The sequence below is a fragment of the Bos taurus genome, chromosome 16, assembly GCF_002263795.3.
Source record: "Bos taurus isolate L1 Dominette 01449 registration number 42190680 breed Hereford chromosome 16, ARS-UCD2.0, whole genome shotgun sequence".
NCBI classification, from domain to species: Eukaryota; Metazoa; Chordata; class Mammalia; order Artiodactyla; family Bovidae; genus Bos; species Bos taurus.
In genome coordinates this window covers 40012327-40037070 of record NC_037343.1, presented here as the reverse complement: position 1 = coordinate 40037070, position 24744 = coordinate 40012327, and the positions used below count along the sequence as shown (strand labels likewise).

The following is a 24744-nucleotide window of genomic DNA, read 5'->3' as shown; positions in this document are numbered from 1 at the left end:
AAATCATAAAATATTAACAGTTACATATACTAATATATTTGAAAACTCAGAAGACATGGATGTTTCTAGAAAAATAACAAAACTGGGACAAAGTATACAAAAATTGGAAATCACTGACAATAATTTAAAAATTTTGAGCGGATTAATCAACACCTTGTCTAGAGAAAAGGAAATCCCAATCTTTTACCCCCTACTTTTTATTTGGAAATAATTTCAAGCTTTCAGAAGAAATGCCAACATAGTAAAAAGAACAACCGCAAACCCTCTCTACCTATTGTGACCCATTTGTCCCATCATTTGCCATTCTCACAGCAAGCTCATGGCCCTCTCTTTCCCCACTGCGTGTAATATATCTCGAAGTATCTCTGTACGTATTTCCTCAGAATAAGGATATTTTCTTACACAACCACACTACAATTAACAATCTGAGGAAATGTTACACTGACACAATAATCTATGTCCCAGTAGTGTCCTCTCAGCACTCCCCCTCCCCTCCTCAACCCCAAGCCCAGAATCAAGTCTAAGACCATGTCCTGTGTCTTCAGCCTCCTTTAACCTGGAACAGTTCTTAGTCTTTATCTTATGTGGTACTGACACTTTTGAAGGACATAATCCTTTTATTTTTAAATCAGATCAGATCAGTCGCTCAGTCGTGTCTGACTCTTTGCGACCCCATGAATCGCAGCACGCCAGGCCTCCCTGTCCATCACCAACTCCCGGAGTTCACTGAGACTCACGTCCATCGAGTCAGCGATGCCATCCAGCCATCTCATCCTCTGTCGTTCCCTTCTCCTCCTGCCCCCAATCCCTCGCAGCATCAGAGTCTTTTCCAATGAGTCAACTCTTCGCATGAGGTGGCCAAAGTACTGGAGTTTCAGCTTTAGCATCATTCCTGGGATTCCAAAGAAATCCCAGGGCTGATCTCCTTCAGAATGGACTGGTTGGATCTCCTTGCAGTCCAAGGAACTCTCAAGAGTCTTCTCCAACACCACCGTTCAAAAGCATCAATTCTTTGGCGCTCAGCCTTCTTCACAGTCCAACTCTCACATCCATACATGACCACAGAAAAAACCATAGCCTTGACTAGACGAACCTTTGTTGGCAAAGTAATGTCTCTGCTTTTGAATATGCTATCTAGGTTGGTCATAACTTTCCTTCCAAGGAGTAAGCGTCTTTTAATTTCATGGCTGCAGTCACCATCTGTAGTGATTTTGGAGCCCAGAAAAAGAAAGTCTGCCACTGTTTCCACTGTTTCCCCATCTATTTCCCATGAAGTGGTGGGACCAGATGCCATGATCTTCGTTTTCTGAATGCTGAGCTTTAAGCCAACTTTTTCACTCCCCACTTTCACTTTCATCAAGAGGCTTTTTAGTTCCTCTTCACTTTCTGCCATAATGGTGGTGTCATCTGCATATCTGAGGTTATTGATATTTCTCCTGGCAATCCTGATTCCAGTTTGTGTTTCTTCCAGTCCAGCGTTTCTCATGATGTACTCTGCATATAAGTTAAATAAACAGGGTGACAATATACAGCCTTGACGAACTCTTTTTCCTATTTGGAACCAGTCTGTTGTTCCATGTCCAGTTCTAACTGTTGCTTCCTGACCCGCATACAAATTTCTCAAGAGGCAGGTCAGGTGGTCTGGTATTCCCATCTCTTTCAGAATTTTCCAGTTTATTGTGATCCACACAGTCAAAGGCTTTGGCATAGTCAATAAAGCAGAAATAGATGTTTTTCTGGAACTCTCTTGCTTTTTCCATGATCCAGCAGATGTTGGCAATTCGATCTCTGGTTCCTCTGCCTTTTCTAAAACCAGCTTGAACATCAGGAAGTTCATGGTTCACATATTGCTGAAGCCTGACTGGAGAATTTTGAGCATTACTTTACTAGCGTGTGAGATGAGTGCAATTGTGCAGTAGTTTGAGCATTCTTTGGCATTGCCTTTCTTTGGGATCGGAATGAAAACTGACCTTTTCCAGTCCTGTGGCCACTGCTGAGTTTTCCAAATTTGCTGGCATATAGAGTGCAGCACTTTCACAGCATCATCTTTCAGGATTTGGAATAGCTCAACTGGAATTCCATCACATCCACTAGCTTTGTTCGTAGTGATGCTTTCTAAGGCCCATTTGACTTTACATTCCAGGATGTCTGGCTCTAGGTCAGTGATCACACCATCGTGATTATCTGGGTCTGTGTATTCTTGCCATCTCTTCTTAATATCTTCTGCTTCTGTTAGGTCCATACCATTTCTGTCCTTTATGGAGCTCATCTTTGCATGAAATGTTCCTTTGATATCTCTGATTTTCTTGAAGAGATCCCTAGTCTTTCCCATTCTGTTGTTTTCCTCTATTTATTTGCACTGATCGCTGAAGAAGGCTTTCTTATCTCTTCTTGCTATTCTTTGGAACTCTGCATTCAGATGTTTATATCTTTTCTTTTCTCCTTTGGTTTTCACTTCTCTTCTTTTCACGGCTATTTGTAAGGCCTCCCCAGACAGCCATTTTGCTTTTTTGCATTTCTTTTCCATGGGGATGGTCTTGATCCCTGTCTCCTGTACAATGTCACGAACCTCATTCCATAGTTCATCAGGCACTCTATCTATCAGATCTAGTCCCTTGAATCTATTTCTCACTTTCACTGTATAATCATAAGGGATTTGATTTAGGTCATACCTGAATGGTCTAGTGGTTTTCCCTACTTTCTTCAATTTAAGTCTGAATTTGGCAATAAGGAGTTCATGGTCTGAGCCATAGTCAGCTCCTGGTCTTGTTTTTGTTGACTGTATAGAGCTTCTCCATCTTTGGCTGCAAAGAATATAATCAATCTGATTTTGGTGTTGACCATCTGGTTATGTCCATGTATAGAGTCTTCTCTTGTGTTGTTGGAAGAGGGTGTTTGTTATGACCAGTGCATTTTCTTGGCAAAACTCTATATTAGTCTTTGCCCTGCTTCATTCCGTATTCCAAGGCCAAATTTGCCTGTTACTCCAGGTGTTTCTTGACTTCCTACTTTTGCATTCCAGTCCTGTATAATGAAAAGGACATCTTTTTTGGGTGTTAGTTCTAAAAGGTCTTGTAGATCTTCATAGAACCGTTCAACTTCAGCTTCTTCAGCGTTACTGGTTGGGGCATAGACTTGGATTACTGTGATATTGAATGGTTTGCCTTGGAAACGAACAGAGATCATTCTGTCGTTTTTGAGATTGCATCCAAGTACTGCACTTCGGACTCTTTTTTGACCATGAATACCATGGTCCTTTTTTGAGGTTTGTCTTACCCTTCATCATGACCAGATTTAGGTTATATATTCCTGGCTGGAATCCTTCATAAGCAATGTGTCTTTCTCAGGGTACTATCTCCAGAAGCACAGGATATCCATCTGTTTAAGTACTTGCAATTCCACTTTTACATACTTAAGAGAAATGAAAACTGTATGTACAAAAACGTCCGCAGTAGCTTTTACTCCTAATAGCCAAAACCTGGAAGCTGTCCAGATGTTCAACAACAGGAGAATATAAATAAACTGTAGTATATTCATACAATGTATTATACTAGTTCTCACAATCAAAAGGAATGAATTACAAATGAATGAAATAAGATGGATAAATCTTGGAAACATTACACTTGAGTGAAAGAAGTCAGACACAAGAATAAATACTGTATTAATTCTATTTAAATAGGTTTCCAGAAGTAGCAAAACTAACCCATGGTGATAGAAATCAAATCGTCAGTTGCTTCAGGGAATTCTGTAGAATGCGACATGAGAAAACATTCTGGAGTGATAGAAATGCTCTGCATCTTGATGGGTGTGAGTTACACAGATGTATGTATTTGTCAAAACTGATCCAACTATACAGTTGACAACATGTGCACTTAGCTGTATGTAAATTATTTCAATTTAAAAAATAAGCAATAAAGTCAATATTTTCCTCCCCAGTAATAACAAGATAGATAATAAACCATTATCAGTAACAATTTTTTAAAATAATTTAGAAATTAACCTTAAAAACTACACAACCATTTACAGAGGAAAAAATGTTAACTCTAATAACGACCACAAAATGAAGAGACAACTGAAGATCTAGTACGTTCATAGATGGAGTGCTGTTGACAGCAAAGTAAAGACAGCAATTCTCCCTGAACTACTTCAGCACTCCAATATAATTCTTATCAAAATACCTGAAGGATCCTTACCATATAGCACCAGGAACTCTACTCAATACACTGTAATAACCTATGTGGGAAAAGAAAATGAGAAAAAATAGATACATGTATATGCATAACTAAATCACTGCTGTATGCCTGCAACTGACACAACATTGTAAATTTACTATATACTCCCATATAAACTAAAAAAAATTTTTAAGAAAATCCTAGAGAAAAAAACCTGAAGGATGTTCTAAATATGGAAAAACTTATCTAAGAATAACTATATTGACAAAAAAAGCAAAGGAAAGTGGTTCACCTTGCCAGATAATGAAGATTTATCACAAAACCACTCTAATTAGTCTATAGTATTAGGACAGCAAAAGATAAGCAAATGGAACAAAATACTCCCAAATGCATTTGTTGGTATAAAGTCTCTCTTTAGAAGCAGCATACATGCAAAGGGCTCAATAAATACTCAGTGAATAAATGACATCAGCCCTTCCTGAGGCATCTGTCACACTATGCAGAATTCACATAACGGTGACTCCAGTAACTAAAACAAGTTAGTTGTTTTTTTTTTTTTTAAGTGTTAGGTAGAAGGAAATAGGAAAAAGAATGAGATTAATAGCATTATACCATTTACGCAAATTTTAAAACATATAAACAAAACATTAGTTTTGGAAGAAATCAGAAATCTAAGTAAATACATGACAATTAACTGGAAAAACACATCAAATATACTCCAGGGTAAATGCCCAACATGGGGGAGATAGAAGCGAAAATGAAGATAGACTATAAAAGAGTAATGATGTAAAGTGGAGGGAAAAAGGGGGACCTATAAAGAATGTAGCATAAACTGAGTATGACCAATCTGATCCTAAGTATCTGATGTCTCTAGAAGAGAACACAGTCTTTCTCTAATGTGTCAAGCTGTTTACATTAAAATATTAATTTAACTTTTACAAATAAAGAAACTTAACCTCAGAAGTTAATTGGTCAAAAGTCACTCAACCAATCTAGATCTCTCCAAAGCCTATCATCTTTGTACCGCTGCATTTCCCATGTCATATTCTCTAGTCAACAGATAAATGAAAAGAAAGGTGAGAAAATAACATTAATCCATTCTCTTAAGAACCGATCATGTTATTAAGGCTAGTTACTGCAGATACAAATGTAAGAACTACCACAAAGGAGGGGCAATGTTTACCGCTTGATTTAGATAACAGCCCCAAGAGACAAAGTTTTGTAGTGTAGTGGCTAGGGCATGGACCTCAGAGTCAAAACGTGTTGTTGTTCAGTCACTAAGGCCTGTCCAACTCTTTGTGACCCCATGGGCTGCAGCACTCCAGGCTTCCCTGTCCTTTACTATTTACCAGAGTTTGTTCAAATTCATGTCCATTGAAATGGTGATGCTATCTAACCATTTCATCCTCTGCCACCCCCTTCTTCTCCTTCAGTCTTTCCCAGCATCATGGTCTTTTCCAAACAGTCAGTTCTTCGCATCAGGTAGCCAAAGTATTGGAGCTTTATCAATAGTCCTTCCAATGCATATTCAGGGTTGACTTCCTTTAGGATTTACTGGCTTGATCTCCTTGCAGTCCTGGGGACTCAAGAGTCTTCTCTAGCACCACAATTCAAAAGCATCGATTCTTTGGTGCTCAGCCTTCTTTATAAACCAACCCTTACATCCTAGGTTCCCCCTTTTATTATGTGCATTCTCTTGGACAAACTAATTACAAAAGCTGTAAGTCTCAATATAAACACTGTAAAACAGGAAAATGAAATAATGCATGTGCAATGCTTCAGCTGAGCTGCTCAGTTGTGTCCCACTCTTTGCAACCTCATGGTCTGTAGCACACTAGACTTCCCAGTCCATCACCAACTCCCGGAGCTTGCTCAAACTCACATCCACCGAGTCAGTCATGCCATCCAACCATCTCATCCTTTGTCGCCCCCTTCTCCTCCTCCCTTCAATCTTTCCCAGCATCAGGGTCTTTTCTAATGAGTCAGTTCTTCGCATCAGGTGGCCAAAGTCCTAATGGAGCTTCAGCATCAGTCCTCCCAATGAATATTCAGGACTGATTTCCTTTGGGATTGACTGGTTTGATCTTGCAGTCCAAGGGACTCTCAAGAGTCTTCTCCAACACCACAATTCAAAAGCATCAATTCTTCAGCACTCAGCTTTCTTTATAGTCCCAACTCTCACATGCATATACGACTAATGGAAAAACCATAGCTTTAACTAGATGGACTCTTGCCGACAACGCAATGTCTCTGCTTTTTAATATGCTGTCTAGGTTGCTTATAGCTTTTCTTCCAAGAAGCAAATGTCTTTTAATTTCATGGCTACAGTCACCATTTGCAGTGATTTTGGGAGCCCAAGAAAATAAAGTCTGTCACTGTTTCCACTGTTTCCCCATCTATTTGCCATGAAGTGATGGGACTGGATGCCATGATCTTCATTTTTTGAATGTTGAGTTTATGCCAGATTTTTCACTTTCCTCTTTCATTTTCATCAAGAGACTCTTTACTTCCTCTGCTTTCTGCCATTAAGTGGTATCATCTGCATATGTGAGGTTATTGATATTTCTCCTGGCAATCTTGATTCCAGCTTATGCTTCATCCAGCCCAGAATTTTACATGATGTATCCTGCTTCCCTGCTGGCTCAGATGGTAAAGCGTCTGCTTGCAGTGCGGGAGACCCGGGTTCAATCCCTGGGTTGGGAAGATCACCTGGAGAAGGAAATGGCAACCCACTCCAGTACTCTTGCCTGGAAAATTCCATGGACTGAGGAGCCTGGTGGGCTACAGTCCATGGGGTCACAAAGAGTCAGACACGACTGAGCGACTTCACTTTCACTTTCTATTCTGCATATAAGTTAAATAAGCAGGGTGACAATATACAGCCTTGACGTATACTCCTTTCCCAATCTGGAACCAGTCCATTGTGCCATGTCCGGTTTTAACTGTTGCTTCTTGACCTCCATACACATTTCTCAGGAGACAGTTAAGTTGGTCTGGTATTTCTACCTCTTGAAGAATTTTCCACAGTTTCTCATGATCCACAGTAAAAGGCTTTAACGTAGTCAATGAAGCAGAAGTAGATGTTTTTCTGGAATTCTCTTGGTTTTTCTATGATCCAGCGGTATATTGGCAATTTGATCTCTGGTTCCTCTGCCTTTTCTAAATCCAGCTTGAACATCTGAAAAATTCTCAGTTCACGTACTGTTGAAGCCTGGCTTTGAGAATTTTGAGCCTTACTTTGCTAGCTTGAGATTGAGTACACCTAGGTAGTAGTTTGAACATTCTTTGGTATTGTCTTTCTTTGTGATTGGAATGAAAACTGACCTTTTCCAGTCCTGTGGCCACTTCTGAGTTTTCCAGATTTGCTGGCATTTTGAGTGCAGCACTTTCACAGCATCATCTTTTAGGATTTGAAATAGCTCAACTGGAATTCCATCACCTCCACTAGCTTTGTTCGTAGTGATGCTTCCCAAGGCTCATTTGACTTTGCACTCCAGGATGTCTGCCTCTAGGTGAGTGATCACACCATCATGGTTATGTGGGTCATGAAGATCATTTTTGTATAGTTCTTCTGTGTATCCTTGCCACCTCTTCTTAATACCTTCTGCTTCTGTTAGGTCCATACCATTTCTGTCCTTTATTGAGCCCATCTTTGCATGAAATGTTCCCTTGGTATCTCTAATTTTCTTGAAGAGATCTCTAGTCTTTCCCATTCTATCATTTTCCTCTATTTCTTTGCACTGATTGCTGAGGAAGGCATTCTTATCTCTCCCTGCTATTCTTTGGAGCTCTGCATTCACATGGGTTTATCTTTCTTTTTCTCCTTTGGCTTTCACTTCTCTTTTCTCAGCTATTTGTAAGACCTCCTCAGACAACCATTTTGCCTTTTTGCATTTCTTTTTCTTGGGGATGGTTTTGATCACTGCCTCCTATACGATGTCACGAACCTCCATCCATAGTTCTGCAGGCACTCTATCAAACCTCATCCCCTGAATCTATCTGTGCAATGCTTAGTCTGGCATAGAATATGCATTCATATGGCAGCAGTTGCTATCAGCTGCTGTCCTTCTCATCGTCTTTCATTTATCAAATTCCAAAGTAGTGAAAACAGTTGTCTAGGTATCTTGGTTCTAGGACCCTCTTTAGATGCCAAAATCCATGGATGCTCACGTCCCTTGCAGGAGGCCCTCAGCATCTTTGGATTCAATCAACCTCAGATAGAACCGGGTTGGATACTTTGAAGCAAATCAACCTCAGATGAAAATGGGTTGGATAATTTGAAGCATACAGGAAGCTACTCCAACCTCTTGCATTCCTTCTGGCTGCCAAACAAATGTGTATGAACTCACACCTACCTCTCTCCAAATATTTTCTATTTCTGCTCACAAAAGTTTATCAATCACCTCTCTCTTTTGAAAACAAGGTCCTTTTCTCAATTTTCAAGCTTCTCAGGCTATCTGAGACTTTTCTATTTCTGACCTCATTAAACTTCTTTCCCTAGTTTCTTCCTTCTCTTCAGAGCCTTAGTTTGCTCGTCACCTTTCTTTGTTCTAAGTATCTGCAGCAACTCCATGTTCAGTCAAAAGATTTTGTTTCCTAAATGATCCCCTCTACAAGAACAGCTCCAGCCAAAGTGTCGTCTTTACTGAAGTCTGTATTAAAGTGCCTATATAACATCCCCCCTGTAGCTTCCTTTGTGGCTCATCTGGTAAAGAATCAGCCTGCACTGCAGGAGACCTGAGTTCGATCCCTGGGTTGGGAAGATCCCCTGGAGAAGGTAAAGGCTACCCACTCTAGTATTCTGGCCTGGAGAATTCCATGGACTGTATCATCCATGGGCCCGCAAAGAGTAAGACACGACTGACAGAATTTCACTAATAAAATGTCTCCACTCGGATATTCTACTCATCTCAACCGAAAGCTCCTTCTCTTTTAAAACTCTTTGCAACTCTAATTCTTTTTTAACACCTCCAATTCCTCTAGTTGCCCAAGTTAAAAGGAAAAATTTCACTCCTCTCTTTGAACTTTATTTCAGATTCATAATTTTAGATCCTAGAATTTATTTTCTCAACCATGGTCAGCTCCAAGAAAGCAGCTACTTTGTTTTGTCCACCAGAATCCTGCCAAACACAGCAAACAGAAGCCTCAGTAAACATCTTTTGACACTGAGATAGATGACAGAAAGGCAGTATCAAAAACCAAGAGCTGGTCAGAGGCAAACCAAAACCCAGTTCCTTTGAATCATAGCCCAATGCTGTTTCTACTGCATTGCCAACCTATCACCAAACCTATCACTGACTTGCTCAAAACCTCTGTTCAACACATCCTCTTCATCTCTACTGCCAAGTTAAGTCCTTGTTATGACAAACTTCAACTATTCCAATTGCTTTTCATTTAGTATTCATCCCTCCAGCCGTTCTTCTCTGAGAAATATCTAGTAATGATGTCAAAATAATAGTCTCCAAACACCACTTCTCTTGCTGGATCTTCGGTGCCTAACTCCTTGATTTAACTTGCAAAACCCATCATAATCTCCAGAAAACATTTGGCCCTCTGCATCCACAGGTTCCAAATCCGTTTATACAGAGGGCAAAGTGACTATGCCATTTTACAAAGCAGACTTAAACATCGAGGTGGGGTCCTGGAAGCAATCCCCCACAAATACCAAGGAATGACTTTATTTCCTTGGTTTGTCTGCTTACTATCATTTCCACCCATATCAAGTACACTGTCTCCTTTACCCACAACTCTTTCTCATTTCTCCTGACAATTAAGTACTGTCTGCCCACTGAAGGCAGGCAAGCAGAAGCACACACACATGCAAACTAGGGAAAGGCCACTGTTCATCTTAGTAGCACCAGTCTATCTTCTTTCAGTCTGTAAAGCGCCTGTATTCCACAGAAGCCAAGTTTTATAAACCACAGACGTCATTTCTCTTAAAACGAAGTCTTACCTGACAACTCCTGTCCAGTTTTTCTCTTCAAGCCCCTACTAACCAACTCAGCTTTTTGTACTGTTCACCAATGCTCAAATCAGGTACCTTAGAATGTTAAAAGTGCAAAAGAAAAATCTCAGAATTCATTTAATGTAGTAGTAACTACTGGAACACACAAAAGAATATTCCAAACTTAGCAAACTTCCAAGGTAAGTGGCTTAGGCACTTTTTTTTAAAGCTTCATGAATGAGTAATTTCAATATTCATTCCTCATTGAGTGAATCCAGTCAACCTCATTTTTTAGATAAGAAAACTGACAAAGAAAAGGTAAAGAAACTTGCCTAAGGCCACCTGTCAGCCTCCACGTAGCACAGGGTAGTGCTTAAGAGCACAGGCTCAGATTCAAAGGCTACTTAAATTCTAGTTCATTGCTTACGGATAATTTTGGCAAGTTGGTTAATTTTTCTGTGCCTTTCTTAGTCTCTTTAAAATGTGGTGACTATCTCAAAAAGAGTTTAATAAAGTCAAAATGAGTTAGTGCGGATAAAGCACTTAGAACAAAAATAAGTACCCAAAAAGGTTCACTGTTAATACAGGAAGGAAAGGATTACAATCAAGCTCTAACTTGGTTTCATGCCATTTTCACTATACCAGTACCTTTGTATACTTTGACATCAACTTGTATACTCCTCAGGGCAGAGCTCAAGTCTCCTGCTTCTTCAGCAACCCCCACCACATCCAATATATTGTTGGCAACCAAATAATATTTTGAACAAACATATGGATTCCTGTTTCTGAACTCTGATACCTCAGCCTAGGATCCAACTTCTGCCAAAGTATCCAGACTGAGTGAATAATAAGAACAGGGCTTACTAAGAGCAAAGCACTGTTTTAAGCACTTTACACATTTTCTCCTGTTACTGATTTCAAATACTCCATAATAAGAAATACAAAATAAACTTAGTATTTATGAGCTATGTCAATGCTACAAAACATTTTCTAACAAAGTGTTACTTTTACAAAAAATATAAAATAATTTTTAACTGAGTCATTACAAAAATGAAGTCCTAAAAATAAAATCAAATTTTCTTTCAAAAAACTCAGCATTTATGAAACAAATGTATACCAAAGGACTGACATACCGCAAATACTCAAAAGCAATTTTCATTTCCTTGAGACATGTACAATTTTATTTTCTTAAACTACTTAAAATACAGCCTTGAAAACAAAACAGGTGAACTACACCTGGCACTGAAGTACCATCTGCAACATGTACAGGTTTCCAACAAAAGGTATTGAGTTTCTCACTAACGTATTTCAAATATACAAATGTTTCTACATAAAGATGACTTGAGAGAATAATAAAGCACTTAAATTTTTAGTAAACTTATCTCTTTCCTTTCATTAAAAAGCACTAGACTATTAGGTATACATGCAGATTCATTTCTCTATTCAGATTGTTGAGAAAGTGAAAGATACTTTAAAGAGTACATGAACAGTTGAAAAATGAAATAACCAACATCCAAAGGTAAGTTTGGTGCTGACATCTTTTGTTTTTTTCAGTGTCTGCCAAGACATTTTTTACTGTCTACTACTTGCATCTATTCCAATACATCCTCGGATGTTTAATAATCTAAAGAGGCTACTATGAAATACATCCACTTCTTTAAAAAATAATTCCAAAGGATATTATAAGTAAATTATTTATCATTTTTTTACTGAAAACACGTGTTCAGCTTTTACACAAAGACATCATACACCTTCTTTCACAGACTTTTTCCTATTTAGGCAATCTGGTTTCATCTCATTTGTCTGAAGGGATCTGACACTGTTTTTAACAACCCAAGACCTCTTTTAAGTACCAGACATTTTCTATGGAATGTATATCCCAGACTAAAAATAAACTTTCTTCCCAAACTTTTTCACATAAAGTTCCATAAGAAAGTATTTAATTTTTTCTACTGAGATATAACTGACATATAACATTATATTGGTTTCAGGTGTACAATATGATTCAATATTAGTATTTATTGCAATACGATCGCCACAAAAGTTTAGCTGACATCCATCATCACTAGTACAAATGCTTTTTCTTGTGATGAGAATTTTTAAGATCTACTCTCTCAGCAACTTTCAAACATACAATACATTATCATTACGTACACTCGCCATGCTGAACATTTCATTCCCAGAACAAGACAGACTTTTTTTTAAAGTCATCAATGATTTGGAGAAGAAGGGTTATTTTATTATTTTACTTATTTTGAATAGTATTTGATTCAGAAAAGCAGATTTACAGTCTTTAAAGAGTTATAGAAACAAAATCTCCAGATTTTTATAGGAAAAAAATCTCCAGATTAAAGACAGAGTAGGGATTTTTCAAGGAAAAAATTTTCCCCAAGGAAATTTCTAATCATTATCTTTAAAAGGGGGGGGGGGGGGGGGAACTGCTTATACAAATATAAGCAAAAAAAAAATCAAGTTTCTTATTTTTCTGCTCACTTATGCATATTAACAAATGAGCAAGAAACCAGCAAAACTGTCAGAGAAAACGCAAAATAAAGGGTACAGAGACAAAATTACAAACCAAGCAATAAACCTCTTAAATCAATGAAAACTAGGTGACATACCCTCAGAAAAATTACTATTAATACTAAGGCCAAAAAGGCCAACAAAACAGACTACTCTGAATTAGGTTATCTATCAACTCTCCCCTACTGTGACTGCCACTTCACCATTCTCAAAACATTTTATGGATGAGAACTGAAGCTCACAGAGCTAACCTGTCCCAGGACACACAGCTAGAGATAGACCATATCTATTATAGAATACAAAGTCTTCCTTTTAAACTATTTTTTGTAACTATCTGTCAAATGTATGAGAATCGTTTAAATGTCAGGCTCCTCTCTTATTAGCTCTAAATATGAGTGCCTCCAAATGATCCTTTTCGGTGCAAAAAGAAAAAAAATTGACTTTTTTAGTCTTAAATAAATTAAACCACTCTGGTGGGAGATGCTGATAATGGAAGAAATTCTGCATGTGGTGGAGACAGAGATCAAGTATTAAAGGTAATCTCTGTACCTTCTGCTCAATCTTGCTATGAACCTAAAAATGCTCTAAAAAAAAGTTAACTTTTAATTTATTTAGCTTTACCAAGATTAATATAAGGATTCACACTCCATCTAAAGGTCAGCCAGTCATAACAGCAGAGACTATACAGTCTGAAAGTGAAGGAAAGAATGAAAATTCCACAAACAGTAAACCATAAAATATATTTTACTTCCAGCATATTGTGATGTAATGTCATTTACATGTGCCCAATGAAGCAGATTCGGGGATTAACTTATTTAGTTTTAACTAAACTGACTCTCACAACATGGAGAAGTGGCTCTGAAAAAAATTCCCACAAAGATAATAGTAAGGCAAGCATAAGCCAACAACAAAATCGCAGGGCTAAGTACAAGCTATTTTTCATCCCCATTATGATGCAAAATAATCTAGTCAGTCAATTACACAACTCTCACCAAATTATTACTTTTTAAATAAGAACAAAAAGGTCTGTTAACAAAGTATTAAGATTATTTTCCTTCTCACCTTTCTTAACCACCTACTTTGTGTCACTTATTACGTACACTATTAGTATATAAATATACTAATGCCATATTTGCACATGTATAAATCTTATAAACAATTAAGTACATAATAAAGCTATACACACAATGTTTTTCTGATGAGTTCAGTTCAGTCGCTCAGTCGTGTCCGACTCTTTGTGATCCCATGAATCGCAGCACGCCAGGCCTCCCTGTCCATCACCAACTCCCGGAGTCCACCCAAACCCATGTCCATTGAGTCGGTGATGCCATCCAACCATCTCATCCTCTGTCGTCCCCTTCTCCTGCCCTCAATCTTTCCCAGCATCAGAGTCTTTTCAAATGGGTCAGCTCTTCGCATGAGGTGGCCAAAGTACTGGAGTTTCAGCCTCAACATCAGTCCTTCCAATGAACACCCAGGGCTGATCTCCTTCAGAATGGACTGGTTGGATCTCCTTGCAGTCCAAGGAACTCTCAAGAGTCTTCTCCAACACCACAGTTCAAAAGCATCAATTCTTAGCTGCTCAGCTTTCTTCACAGTCCAACTCTCACATCCATACATGACCACAGGAAAAACCACAGCCTTGACTAGACAGACCTTTGTCGACAAAGTAATGCCTCTGCTTTTGAATATGCTGTCTAGGTTGGTCATCACTTTCCTTCTAAGGAGTAAGCATCTTTTAATTTCTGATGAGGGGAGGACACAAAAAAATCTGAATATCTACCACTTAAGGCAAGTGTTTTTTTTTTTTTTTTCCTTTTTTGAATGGCGATCAACAGAACGCAAGCAGACCCAAGAAGCTGAAAAAGTCAAGAAGTAGATTCTTCCCCTTAGAGTCTCAAGGAACCAGGCCTGCTGACACCTTGACTTTAGCCCAGTTAAGACTTATTTTGGACTTTTGACCCACAAAACTGATAATAAATGTATGTTGTTTTTAAGTCACTAAACTTTTGGTAACTTGTTACAGGGGCAATAGGAAACTAACACAGAGGATTCCTGGGACTTGGGGCTTTTACTGCTAAAACCAGGATAAGTTGGTTACCCTATTTTCAGGTTTTCAATGCCAGTAACAACATCTGGTACATAATGAGCATAATGAGCAAAAAACCTTTGTTGAATGAGTTTATGGTGAAATATATAGATAATGTACCCTTACTATGTTACAAAGATCTATCATATATATTCTCTCTCATATTATCATCCTAACAACCCTGTGGGCTGTGAACGAATTAGTTTTCCCACTTTTAGGATATAAGAAATAAGATTCAAAGACACCACAAAACATGTCCAAGGACACAGATCTATTAAGTGATGGAGCCATAACTACAATATAGGCTTTCTGGCCCATAGTCAAAGGATTACAGCAATCAAGGATCCTATGAATCAGGCAGCCTAGGTTCAAATCCAAGCTCCAGAACTTAATAGTTGCTTTGCCTTAGCCAAGTTACTTCTCTATTTCCTCAACTATAAAATGTAAAATTAATTTATCAATAATACACATAGGGTGGTTGTGAAGATTAAAGGTGCTGAAGATTAAAAGCGCTAAAATGTACAAAGTATACACCACAGGTTTGACAAAGAGGCAGCTGACAATAAATAATAGCTATCATAATTATTCTTGATGTTATAGTACATTTATGCCTAAAATACTCTGTGCTACTTGATAATCACACAAAAGTATGAAAAAAGGAAAAAAATAGCAACCAGAATGAATAATAAAGATTGGATGGGTCTTCTGTGAAAGTAATCTAAGGTTAGAACGCCAGGCTGGAAAGACAAAAGGAGAGAGGAGACATAATCAAGATCTGTAAATATGTGACAATATAAATAAGGTGGTTATAAAATGCAGTAATATTGGTAGGAGGAGGAGGCTGGAAATTTAGAAACTAGAGTGTTGTAGTATAAACATATAGCACTCAAAAATCTACAAAATGATACAACTTAAAAAAGAAAAGAATCACAAAATCTTGCAACACTTTATGAATGACAAAGACAAAAATGACTGTTTAGCAAAACCTGCTGAACCCTGCAATGGCATCAAGCTAAGGGAGAATGGAGATGTTGAGAAATGACCTAACAGACCAGACTGTAGCAAGGACCAGATCGCCAGGTGAGTCAGTGACTTAATTTCATTATTCCAATTTCCCAAGGAAGAAAAGTCTCTTTACCAATCACACCATACACCACTCCTCTTCCTGATCTCATCATGACCCTTCCAAAAAATTCTCAAGCCTTAATATTCTACTTTAATGCCTTCCCAACCGCTTCAGTAAAGAGCAATTAAAATCTCTCTGAATTTGGCAGTGCAAACAAATCTCAAAACAAACTAACTCAGTTGTTTCTTAAACAAAAGCTTCTTAAATTTTGCACTACTTAAACCCTCAATATCCACTTTTCATTGTGAAAGTCAACAAACTTTACAGAACTTTATGACTATTGTTTTCAATAGGCCAACTGATTTCTTTTCCCCTAACAAGTCATGGCATCATCGACTCAATGGACATGAGTCTGAGCAAATTCCAGGAGACAGTGAAGGACAGAAGCCTGATGTGCTGGCAGTCTATGGGGTCGCAAAGAATTGAACATGACTGACCAAATGAACAACAAGTCATGAGCTCATTACTATTTCTAATGAATCAAGATGAGAAACCATATTGAGATTAGCTTAAGCAAAAGACAGCCAGAAATTAAACAAAATAATAGAAGCAAGTTATTATAAATTCACAAATGATTTTTAAAACTACACTAAAATGCTTGATTTCACTGCCACCAATCAATTTTTTTTCAATTCCATTTAAGGGTAGAAACTTGCAACTGGTAGATAAGTTAGTCCTGAAGACCACTGAATAGTTAGTATAAACAACACTATTTTATGATAATTATCAACTTGCTGAGACTAGATCTTAACTATTCCCACCACAAGAAGAAATGGCTATGTAATATGATAGAGGTGCTTAACTATTTCAACAATGGTAATCATATTACAATATGTAAATGTATCAAATCAATATGTTCTACAACTGAAATTTACACAATGTTATATGTCAGGTATATTTCAACTTAAAAAAGAAAAAAATCAGAGATCCTGGTGTGTTTTAAATGTGAATGAAAAGTGTAACCTCTTTGCCCTAAACCATTTCACAAAGTAAAGAAGAATAACAACATGGTCTAAAGATGGGCAAGATCAGGGAGAAAGAGAAAAAACACATAACCTACAACTAAACAGCCAAAAGAAAGAAGTGGTTATGAATACAAGGTTTCCCTCTCTCACGTAAAAATTTAAATTTAAAATGAGTGAGTGTACTCACTTCCTAAAAGCACTTTTTGTACCCAACGTGATGCTGATAAGTATTAAGATGAGATAACACTGGTCTTGCTAAAGGGTTGAGAGTAAATGTCAAAAAGGTCAAATTTCTTGTTCTCTAAAACGTCTATCAACCTACCACTCAAAATTCTTCAGCCAGGCAAGTGTCTTCTTTTCTTATTTATCTATTATTTTCTGGTACAACTTCAGTGTCTTTGGAATCCGTTAGACACCCCACATTAATGAAAAACAGCTGTTGGTGTTTTGCGGAAATAAGCTAAACAAGAAACTTAGTTTACCTAGATTTTAATGTAACAGCAAATCACTTTGACTGAAGAAGCATCTGTTGAATCAGCAAACATCACACAACTTTGAAGAAATCCCCTCGGAGTACAGAAGGGATTTTTCAAGTGCAATGGTAACGATCCTTTGACTGATAAGCTAGCTTTCTCTGCTCCTCCCCAAAAACCCAAATGTGCCAGGGATTAACAGAAACTCCATACAGAAACTTATAGACAAAGCACTCTTCCCGCCTTCAAAATGCAGGGCTTATCCTTCTATTACTAAGGGACATTATCCGAGGCACACGATCAGAAACACCCGTGCACACTACACCTAAGACACACTCAGCTACTGAACAGCTTATCATCTACTCCTTGAAAAAGGGCTTCATAACGCCCCCCAAAGTTTCCAAGAACAGCAACCCCAAAAGTATCCGAGGCAAAGACCAGGAGAGAAAAGGGCCAGGAGAACTACTGTTCGTACATTACTCACCTTCCCAAGTCACGTTGTTAAAATCGCCTATCGGGAACACGCCACATCCGACACGCTTTCTGCCCTTCGCACACCATGAAAACAAGTGGCTGGTACTAAGCCCGAACAACTTAGCCAGTCTCTATCTGAACACTACCCAAACACCCCTCCATCGCCAAGGGCCAGGGTAATTGGGTACAAAGGCACCTGGGCGCTTCCTCTGCCACTTAAGACTCTGTAAATTCCAAAATGCACCATGAAAACCTCCACACAGAGTGCTGCCAGGCCAGTCCGCCGGGAAGTCACGGAATAATGTGTTTGTTGCCTCATAGGCGCCTCGGAGACCCGCACCCCAAAAGCCAGGATAATTTGGGGGTGTGACTCGGGCCGCTCCCTGCCCCGTCTCCCCTCAAGGGAAAGTCCCGTGTGGTCGCGGCTACTCACCAGACCAGGGAACACAGAGAGAGACAGGAGACCAGGGCCAAGGCCCGCCGGTACTTCTTCATCTTCTCCTCCTTCTTCCCCCTGCCAGAAGGCGGCACATCCTCCCTGCAGCTGCCACTGCCGAGGCCAAGATGGAGGAGCCGGAGCAGGAGAGTGAGGATGAGACCGAGAGTCCGAAGGGCTGCGGCGCTGGAGGACAGGCTCCTGAGCGGCTCGCGCGCTGGCTGCCCTCTCCCAGGGGCCCACGGCGGCGCCGACCCGGGAGCTTCACGGGACGACTCCGGGAACCGCCGCTTCCGCCGCGGCCGCCGGCTCGTCCGCGCCCGCCTTCTCCAGCCGCCACCTCCGCTGCCGCCCCATATCACCCCCGCCCGCCCCGGCTCTCGCTCCGTGCTGCCGGCGACCAACGGCCGCTGCGCACTCGCCTCTCAACAGCCAATCGCCAGCGGAGCCGCGACACCTCACACACCGCTGAGCTGGAAGGAGACGCGTCACCCACGTCCCGCAGCGCTCTCACCCCCACCAGCCTCCGCGCGGGCCACGCCCCCTCCGACGTCTCTGGCGGCTGACGCCGAAGGAGGAGGCCACAAAGCGGGACAGCCGAGGTGGCCACCGCCCCGCCCACCTCAAGTCCCGCCCACTTCAGGAAGTCCTAGAGCACCCTCGTGACCCTCAGCCTCTTACCTACGCTGGTCCGCCCTCTTGCTCGGGGCGCGCGTAGTCCGCGCAAAGGCCCTTGGGAGTTATAGTTTTCTCTCCCTATAGAAACCTCCCTATAGAACCCTCGTTTCTCTGTCCCTGTCCCTGTCCCTCTTAGTATCACTGTTTTAAGAGGTCTGTGGTTTCGCTTCTTACCGAAAGACTGACAAGCTTTGGAAGTGTTACATGCAGTTTTCCTTTTTTGACCGCAGTTTGTGGAAAGGCCTAGAATGACGGTGGGGGGGAGGTGGGTGGGAAGCTATACTAATAGAATTTTAAAGGCGTTTTCCCTGTCAGTGGGCCGGGCCCATCGAACTAGATGCTGATTGGCTGGCGGGAAGGGGGTGTGCCAAGATTTCCTCTAACCTGATTGGTTGGAGTGGGACGACTTTCTCATCTTTTCCGCCTCAGGGAGAATTTCGCAGCCGGCCGGATTCCTCTGTTGGAATTGGCTCGATTCGTCTCTATTCTTTTGGATTCGTGCTTTGGGTTCGCTGTGGTGGGGTCAGAAAGGAAAACTGCGGCTCCTGCTGGGACTTTCAAGTTCTGGGGTTCACCGAAATCGGGGGAATTGGTCGCCTTCGCACGTCTTTCGTTACCGTCTGAGACCAAAAAATGACCGCTTCTCAATCTGTAAAATGAGCAATGTACCCACCCGAGATTTTTATGCCCCTGAGGCTTCTAAAAATCTCTCAGAAGCTAGTTTAGGGACCGTCTGCCTGAAAGTCCGCAATTCTTCTATCCCTGGTGATACATTTGTTTCAGACTCTTGACACTACCAGGGAAGTTAGTCGCTACCGAGTCGCTTATTTTCTTTTATAAAATAAGAAATATAAGTCAATGGTGTTCCCCCCCCCCTTTTTTTTTTGGCTATCAGAAACTCGGAACTACCTTCTCCAGAAAGCATCCAGACGATGGGAGAATGGAGACCAACTGTCCGATTGTCCAGTGGTCAAAGCAAAAGTATGAGGCACTTACTGCTTATGTGATTGAAGGAAAAAAGACTCCGTAAAATGTCCATCTAATCTTGAGCCATGTAATTCCTTGTAAACCTTCTAGGTTGAATTGTTTGTTAATTATATTCCCAGGAAACTGAATGTTTTGACTCATTCTAAAATTCTTGGTATAAGTCAACTGGATATTTAAAAAAATTCTACAAAGCATGATTTGGTTTTAGAGGAATTCATCCTAAACTAATTTTTCTTGCAAAATGTAGAATGATCTGTTCATGGCCCTTTTGGTGTATGACAATAAAGGCTCTTTATCTCTCTCGTTGCAGTAGGCAAGCACTTAACTAGCCCAAGAACAATATCAAATGATTAATATGTAAATTTAAAGGAAGGGGGAGCCTGGTGGGCTGCTGTCTCTGGGGTCGCACAGAGTTGGACACGAAGTGACTTAGCAGTAGCAGTAGGGACAAAAGAAGTATGGGGATTATTTTACATTCTTTACCATGTTGGGCACCCTCTTCCTTTCACTCCAGGAACTAGGTTATTCAGGACAAAGAACAGGTGCTCCTGAGCTGCTTCTCCATAGATCACAGCCAACAAAGTTCTGTTAGAATACATACTCATCTCAAGCCTGACAAGTTATCAGGTGCCTCTCTTGTATCCTGTCCTTCTCACTCCAAACCCACAAGTCCACATACAACTAGTAGATAGAATTTTTCTTCCTTTTTTTCCTCCCTCCCTTCTTTCCTTTCTTTCTTCGTTTTTCTTACAGTTGAGGTTTTAGAGTGACCGCTGTGGTAGGGTTGTCATTCCCTTATTATTAATGAATCATTGGCTACTATTGTTTCAAGCAATAAATATCCTTTTCTCTTTTTGCTAGTTTCATGTCCATAGCTTCATGTTAAGGTTTAATCTTCAGTCCCTTTAGCTTTTCATTTTTCTCTAGGATTTTTCATACTTTCAGTTCTCAGCTATACAATTGACTCCCAGATCAACTCTAGATCCCAGCCTCTCTTCAAGTAGTGGCTGGACATAACACTTATTCTACCATCACTACATAAAATAGAACTTGCTCCTGCATAAATTCAATTTCCCCATAAATTAAGTTCTTCACTTGAGTTTCTATTTGCATTAATTCCTATTTGTTTTGAGGCCTCAGATAGGATAAGAGAAGTTCCGTGGAGCTGACCTTTGAAAAACTAGATGTTCTTCTATATGGTTGTTAAATATGAGAAAAAATAATGGAATAAATTTTGTTCTAGCACAATAAATGTGATAAAATAAGTATCATATAAAATAAATTGAGTATAGATAACTGCCCTCATACTTAAATATATACCACATGCCAGAAAATGGCAAGAAAAATGTGTATTTAATCTTAGTGCAAGCTAACTAACCACCATCTACCACCTCTTAACTGTACTACAGTGATTGTCAACCAGCAGCAACTGTTTCCCTTGAGGGTAAATTGGCAAGTCTAAAAACGTTTTTGGTTATCACAACTGAGGAAGTGCTACGTCTAATGGGTAGAGACCAGGGATGCTACATCCTACAATGCAGAAGACAGCCTTACACAACAAAAAATGATTTGGCCTGAAAAGTCAAAAATGCCTAGCTTGGGAAACCCTCCTATAACAGAATCACCCAATTCTATAAAATCTATGAAGCATTGACTACACACATGTAACTTATGTGCCTTGCAGATCCTTGGATTATTTAGGGAGTCACCAAGGACAAGACACATGGTGAACAGGAGTTCTCCTGTTCTTAAAAGGTTAAAGACATAGAAACACTGGACAGGTTAAGTCCCTGCCAGGATAAAAATCAGATACTCTGTTTGCTCATGGTGAAAAAAAAAACAAGCAGATCTCAGATAAGAAGTCAACCCCTCTGGCCAGCTCCTTTGTACTTTGTCTCATATATAAATCACACTTTAAAAGCCCCAGAGAAGACATATTTGTTCAAGTTGGTGGTATTTGGTGAGCAAGCTTCGACATATTTTGAATATGTTGAAAATTTATCTGCCCTTTTCAATATTATAAAATACTGAGACACTGTGTATTACAGAGGAACAGCTGAGGCTCAATGAAATTAGATGCTTCCAGAGTAAAATTAGTTAGGACAAAAATCAGTGAAAGCCCAGAGAACTGAGAAAAGACTAATATAGAGACAAGGAAAGGGACTAAACCAGATGGGAAGAAGGGTGAATGTGGTGATCAGCACTTAAAAATATTATCTACATATAGATACAGTAGAGATAGAGATTTATTATTATTTGTCTTTACTCCATTTGCTGCTGTTTCTTTGAGTGTGTATAGATATGTGCATAGAATAGGACGTGCCTGTTTTATTTAGCCACTCCTTGTTTGAGGAGGGCTTCCCCGATGGCTCAGCAAATAAAGGATCTGCCTGCAATACAGGAAACATAGGTGGGGGGGGGGGGGGCGGGTTTGATCCCTGGATTGGGAAGATTCCCCTGGAGAAGGAAACGGCAACCAACTCCAGTATTCTTGCCTGGAGAATCCCATGGACAGAAGAGCCTGAGGGGCTACAGTCCAAAGGATCACAAAGAATCAGATAGGACTGACCAACTAAAATTGCTTGCTTGCCTGAGGAGAGCCTAAACTACTTTACCAAATCTACCTTAGAGCTCTGATGATGTAGCTACTTGAGGAACTAAAGGTAGAATTCAGAAAGAGATAAGAAAAACTTGGTTCTCTAGGACAGCCTGAGAACTCAGTTTCTTAACAGAAGAATCACAAACTGCAACGTCAGTCTGTTTAGTTCTGTTTATATTGCAAATAACAAAAGATTTCCCCTTAAAATCTTTGCACTTTATGACCACCAGTTTAGTCTTCTATCACTGGTTAACCATGCTAAAACATGGTTTCTCAACTGGGTACATTGGCTTTTCAATGTCTACTTTGAAAATACATGAGTTTAGCAGTAATGAAATCAGCCAGAGAAAGGATGACTCAGGAAGTGGGTGATGGAGAGGGAGAAATCTAAGAGGACTTCTGAGAAGGCATGTGGTCGTGACATGAATAGAAAAGTCAGGAGTTGCAGGTTTGTAACGAAGATTAGTTTGATTTTAGAAGTGTAGTATTGAGCTTTAGGTTCTGGTGGAAGCATCTGGCAAGTATTTACAAATATATATTTCCCAAAAGGGAGTGAAACAAAGCAATTGATGATGACGTGTTAAGAGTTCTAACTGTTATGTCCTTCAGGGTGCTAATAGTTTAGTTGTGTCTGACTCTTTGCAACCCCAAGGACTGTAGCTCACCAGTCTTCTCAGTTCTCAGTTCATAAGATTCTCCAGGCAAGAATACTGGAGTGGGTTACCATTCCCTTCTCACCAGGAGGTCTTCCCCACCCAGGGATCGAGCCTAGGTCTCCAGAATTGCAGGCAGATTCTTAACTATCTGAGCCACCAGGGAAGTCCATGGCCCCCAGTCCCTCCTGTATAATGCTCTCAGGTGAAGTTTCCTAAAACATTACCTCCTTCACATCCTTTTTTTCTGGATGAAGTAGGAAAGGATAGCTTTATTGTTTTGCCAGGCAAAGGGGGCCACAACGGGCTCATGTCCTCAAAACTGTGGGTCCTAACTTATGGAAAAGAGTGAAAAGTTTTATATCAATTGTCCAAAGAGGGCAGGATCAGCTCGTGGACATTCTTCTGATGTGTTAGCGGTGAGCTAAGTGGAAACAGTGTCAGACTTTATTTTTGGGGGCTCCAAAATCACTGTAGATGGTGATTGCAGCCATGAAATTAAAAGACGCTTACTCCTTGGAAGGAAAGTGATGACCAACCTAGACAGCATATTAAAAAGCAGAGACATTACTTTGCCAACAAAGGTCCGTCTAGTCAAGGCTATGGTTTTTCCAGCGGTCATGTATGGATGTGAGAGTTGGACTGTGAAGAAAGCTGAGCAGCGAAGAATTGATGCTTTTGAACTGTGGTGTTGGAGAAGACTCTTGAGAGTCCCTTGGACTGCAAGGAGATCCAACCAGTCCATTCTGAAGGAGATCAGCCCTGGGATTTCTTTGGAAGGAAAGCTGAAACTCCAGTACTTTGGCCGCCTCAGGCGAAGAATTGACTCATTGGAAAAGACTCTGATGCTGGGAGAGATTGGGGGCAGGAGGAGAAGGAGACGACAGAGGATGAGATGGCTGGATGGCATCACTGACTCGATGGACGTGAATTTGAGTGAACTCCGGGAGTTGATGATGGACAGGGAGGCCTGGCATGCTGCAGTTCATGGGGTCGCAAAGAGTCAGACACGACTGAGTGACTGATCTGAACTAAACTGAAGTAGGAGTCAGCATCATCGACCTTCAGGTCAAACTGGTCTGGGGTCTACATGCTTGTGGGCCGCCCACCATCATTAATTGTTAACTTCTTCCATCTAGAAGGTGTTTCAGTGTCTACAATACAAGTCAAAGATATTGTTGTGTGTATCCTTTTATGGGGAAATAGGACCTTGCCCAACACTGCTCTTAACAGTTTGTCCTACCTGATCTCCCTTCCGTAATTAACAACTACTTGTTTGACTCTGCCCATTGGAATTCAGGGAAGTTCATGGGGGTTGAATGAAGGCTATTTACTATAATCAAAGAAATGGGGGACACAGAAAGGCCTTGTACCCAGGGGCCCCACAGAGCCCTGCATGATATCATTACCACATGCTGGGGCTGTGCTAAGTGTTTTCACATATTAATTAATTTAATCCTTGTGACACCATGTGATAGGCACCAGCCTTGTCCCCATTGTACAGATAAAGAAACTGAGGCATGAGCACACTAAGTAACTTCCTCAAGGTCACCCAAGCATCAAAGTTCGGACGTGAACCTAGGATGTAATGAGTCCTAATGGTGCCCACGTCCTATGGGAGGAAC

The 24744-nt window shown here is 40.3% G+C and overlaps 2 protein-coding genes across 9 annotated transcripts in view; one reads left to right on the top strand and one right to left on the bottom strand.

Moving 5' to 3' along the window:
• SUCO (SUN domain containing ossification factor) overlaps positions 1-18562 on the bottom strand; it is an 89676-nt gene extending 71114 nt beyond the window's left edge. For all 7 annotated transcript variants that reach the window (XR_811924.4, XM_024976721.2, XM_010813240.4 and 4 more), the window contains exon 1: positions 18200-18562. Coding sequence is in view for 6 of the 7 variants with exons in the window: in XM_024976721.2 (XP_024832489.1) it covers positions 18200-18261 (62 nt within the window). In the remaining variant the exon portion in view is untranslated. The remainder of the gene's footprint in view (positions 1-18199) is intronic.
• Positions 18359-19995, top strand: LOC112441830 (uncharacterized protein C11orf96 homolog). Of its 2 annotated transcripts, none has more exons than XM_059875705.1 (2): positions 18359-18804; positions 19776-19995. In XM_059875705.1, the coding sequence occupies exons 1-2, from the start codon at positions 18359-18361 to the stop codon at positions 19885-19887; spliced, it is 558 nt and encodes a 185-aa protein (XP_059731688.1). In that variant the 3' UTR covers positions 19888-19995. The 2 variants fall into 2 exon arrangements, 1 of the variants encoding a protein (XP_059731688.1); XR_003029723.2 differs by lacking the exon at positions 18359-18804 and adding an exon at positions 18813-19645.
• The last annotated feature ends 4749 nt before the right edge of the window (positions 19996-24744 follow it).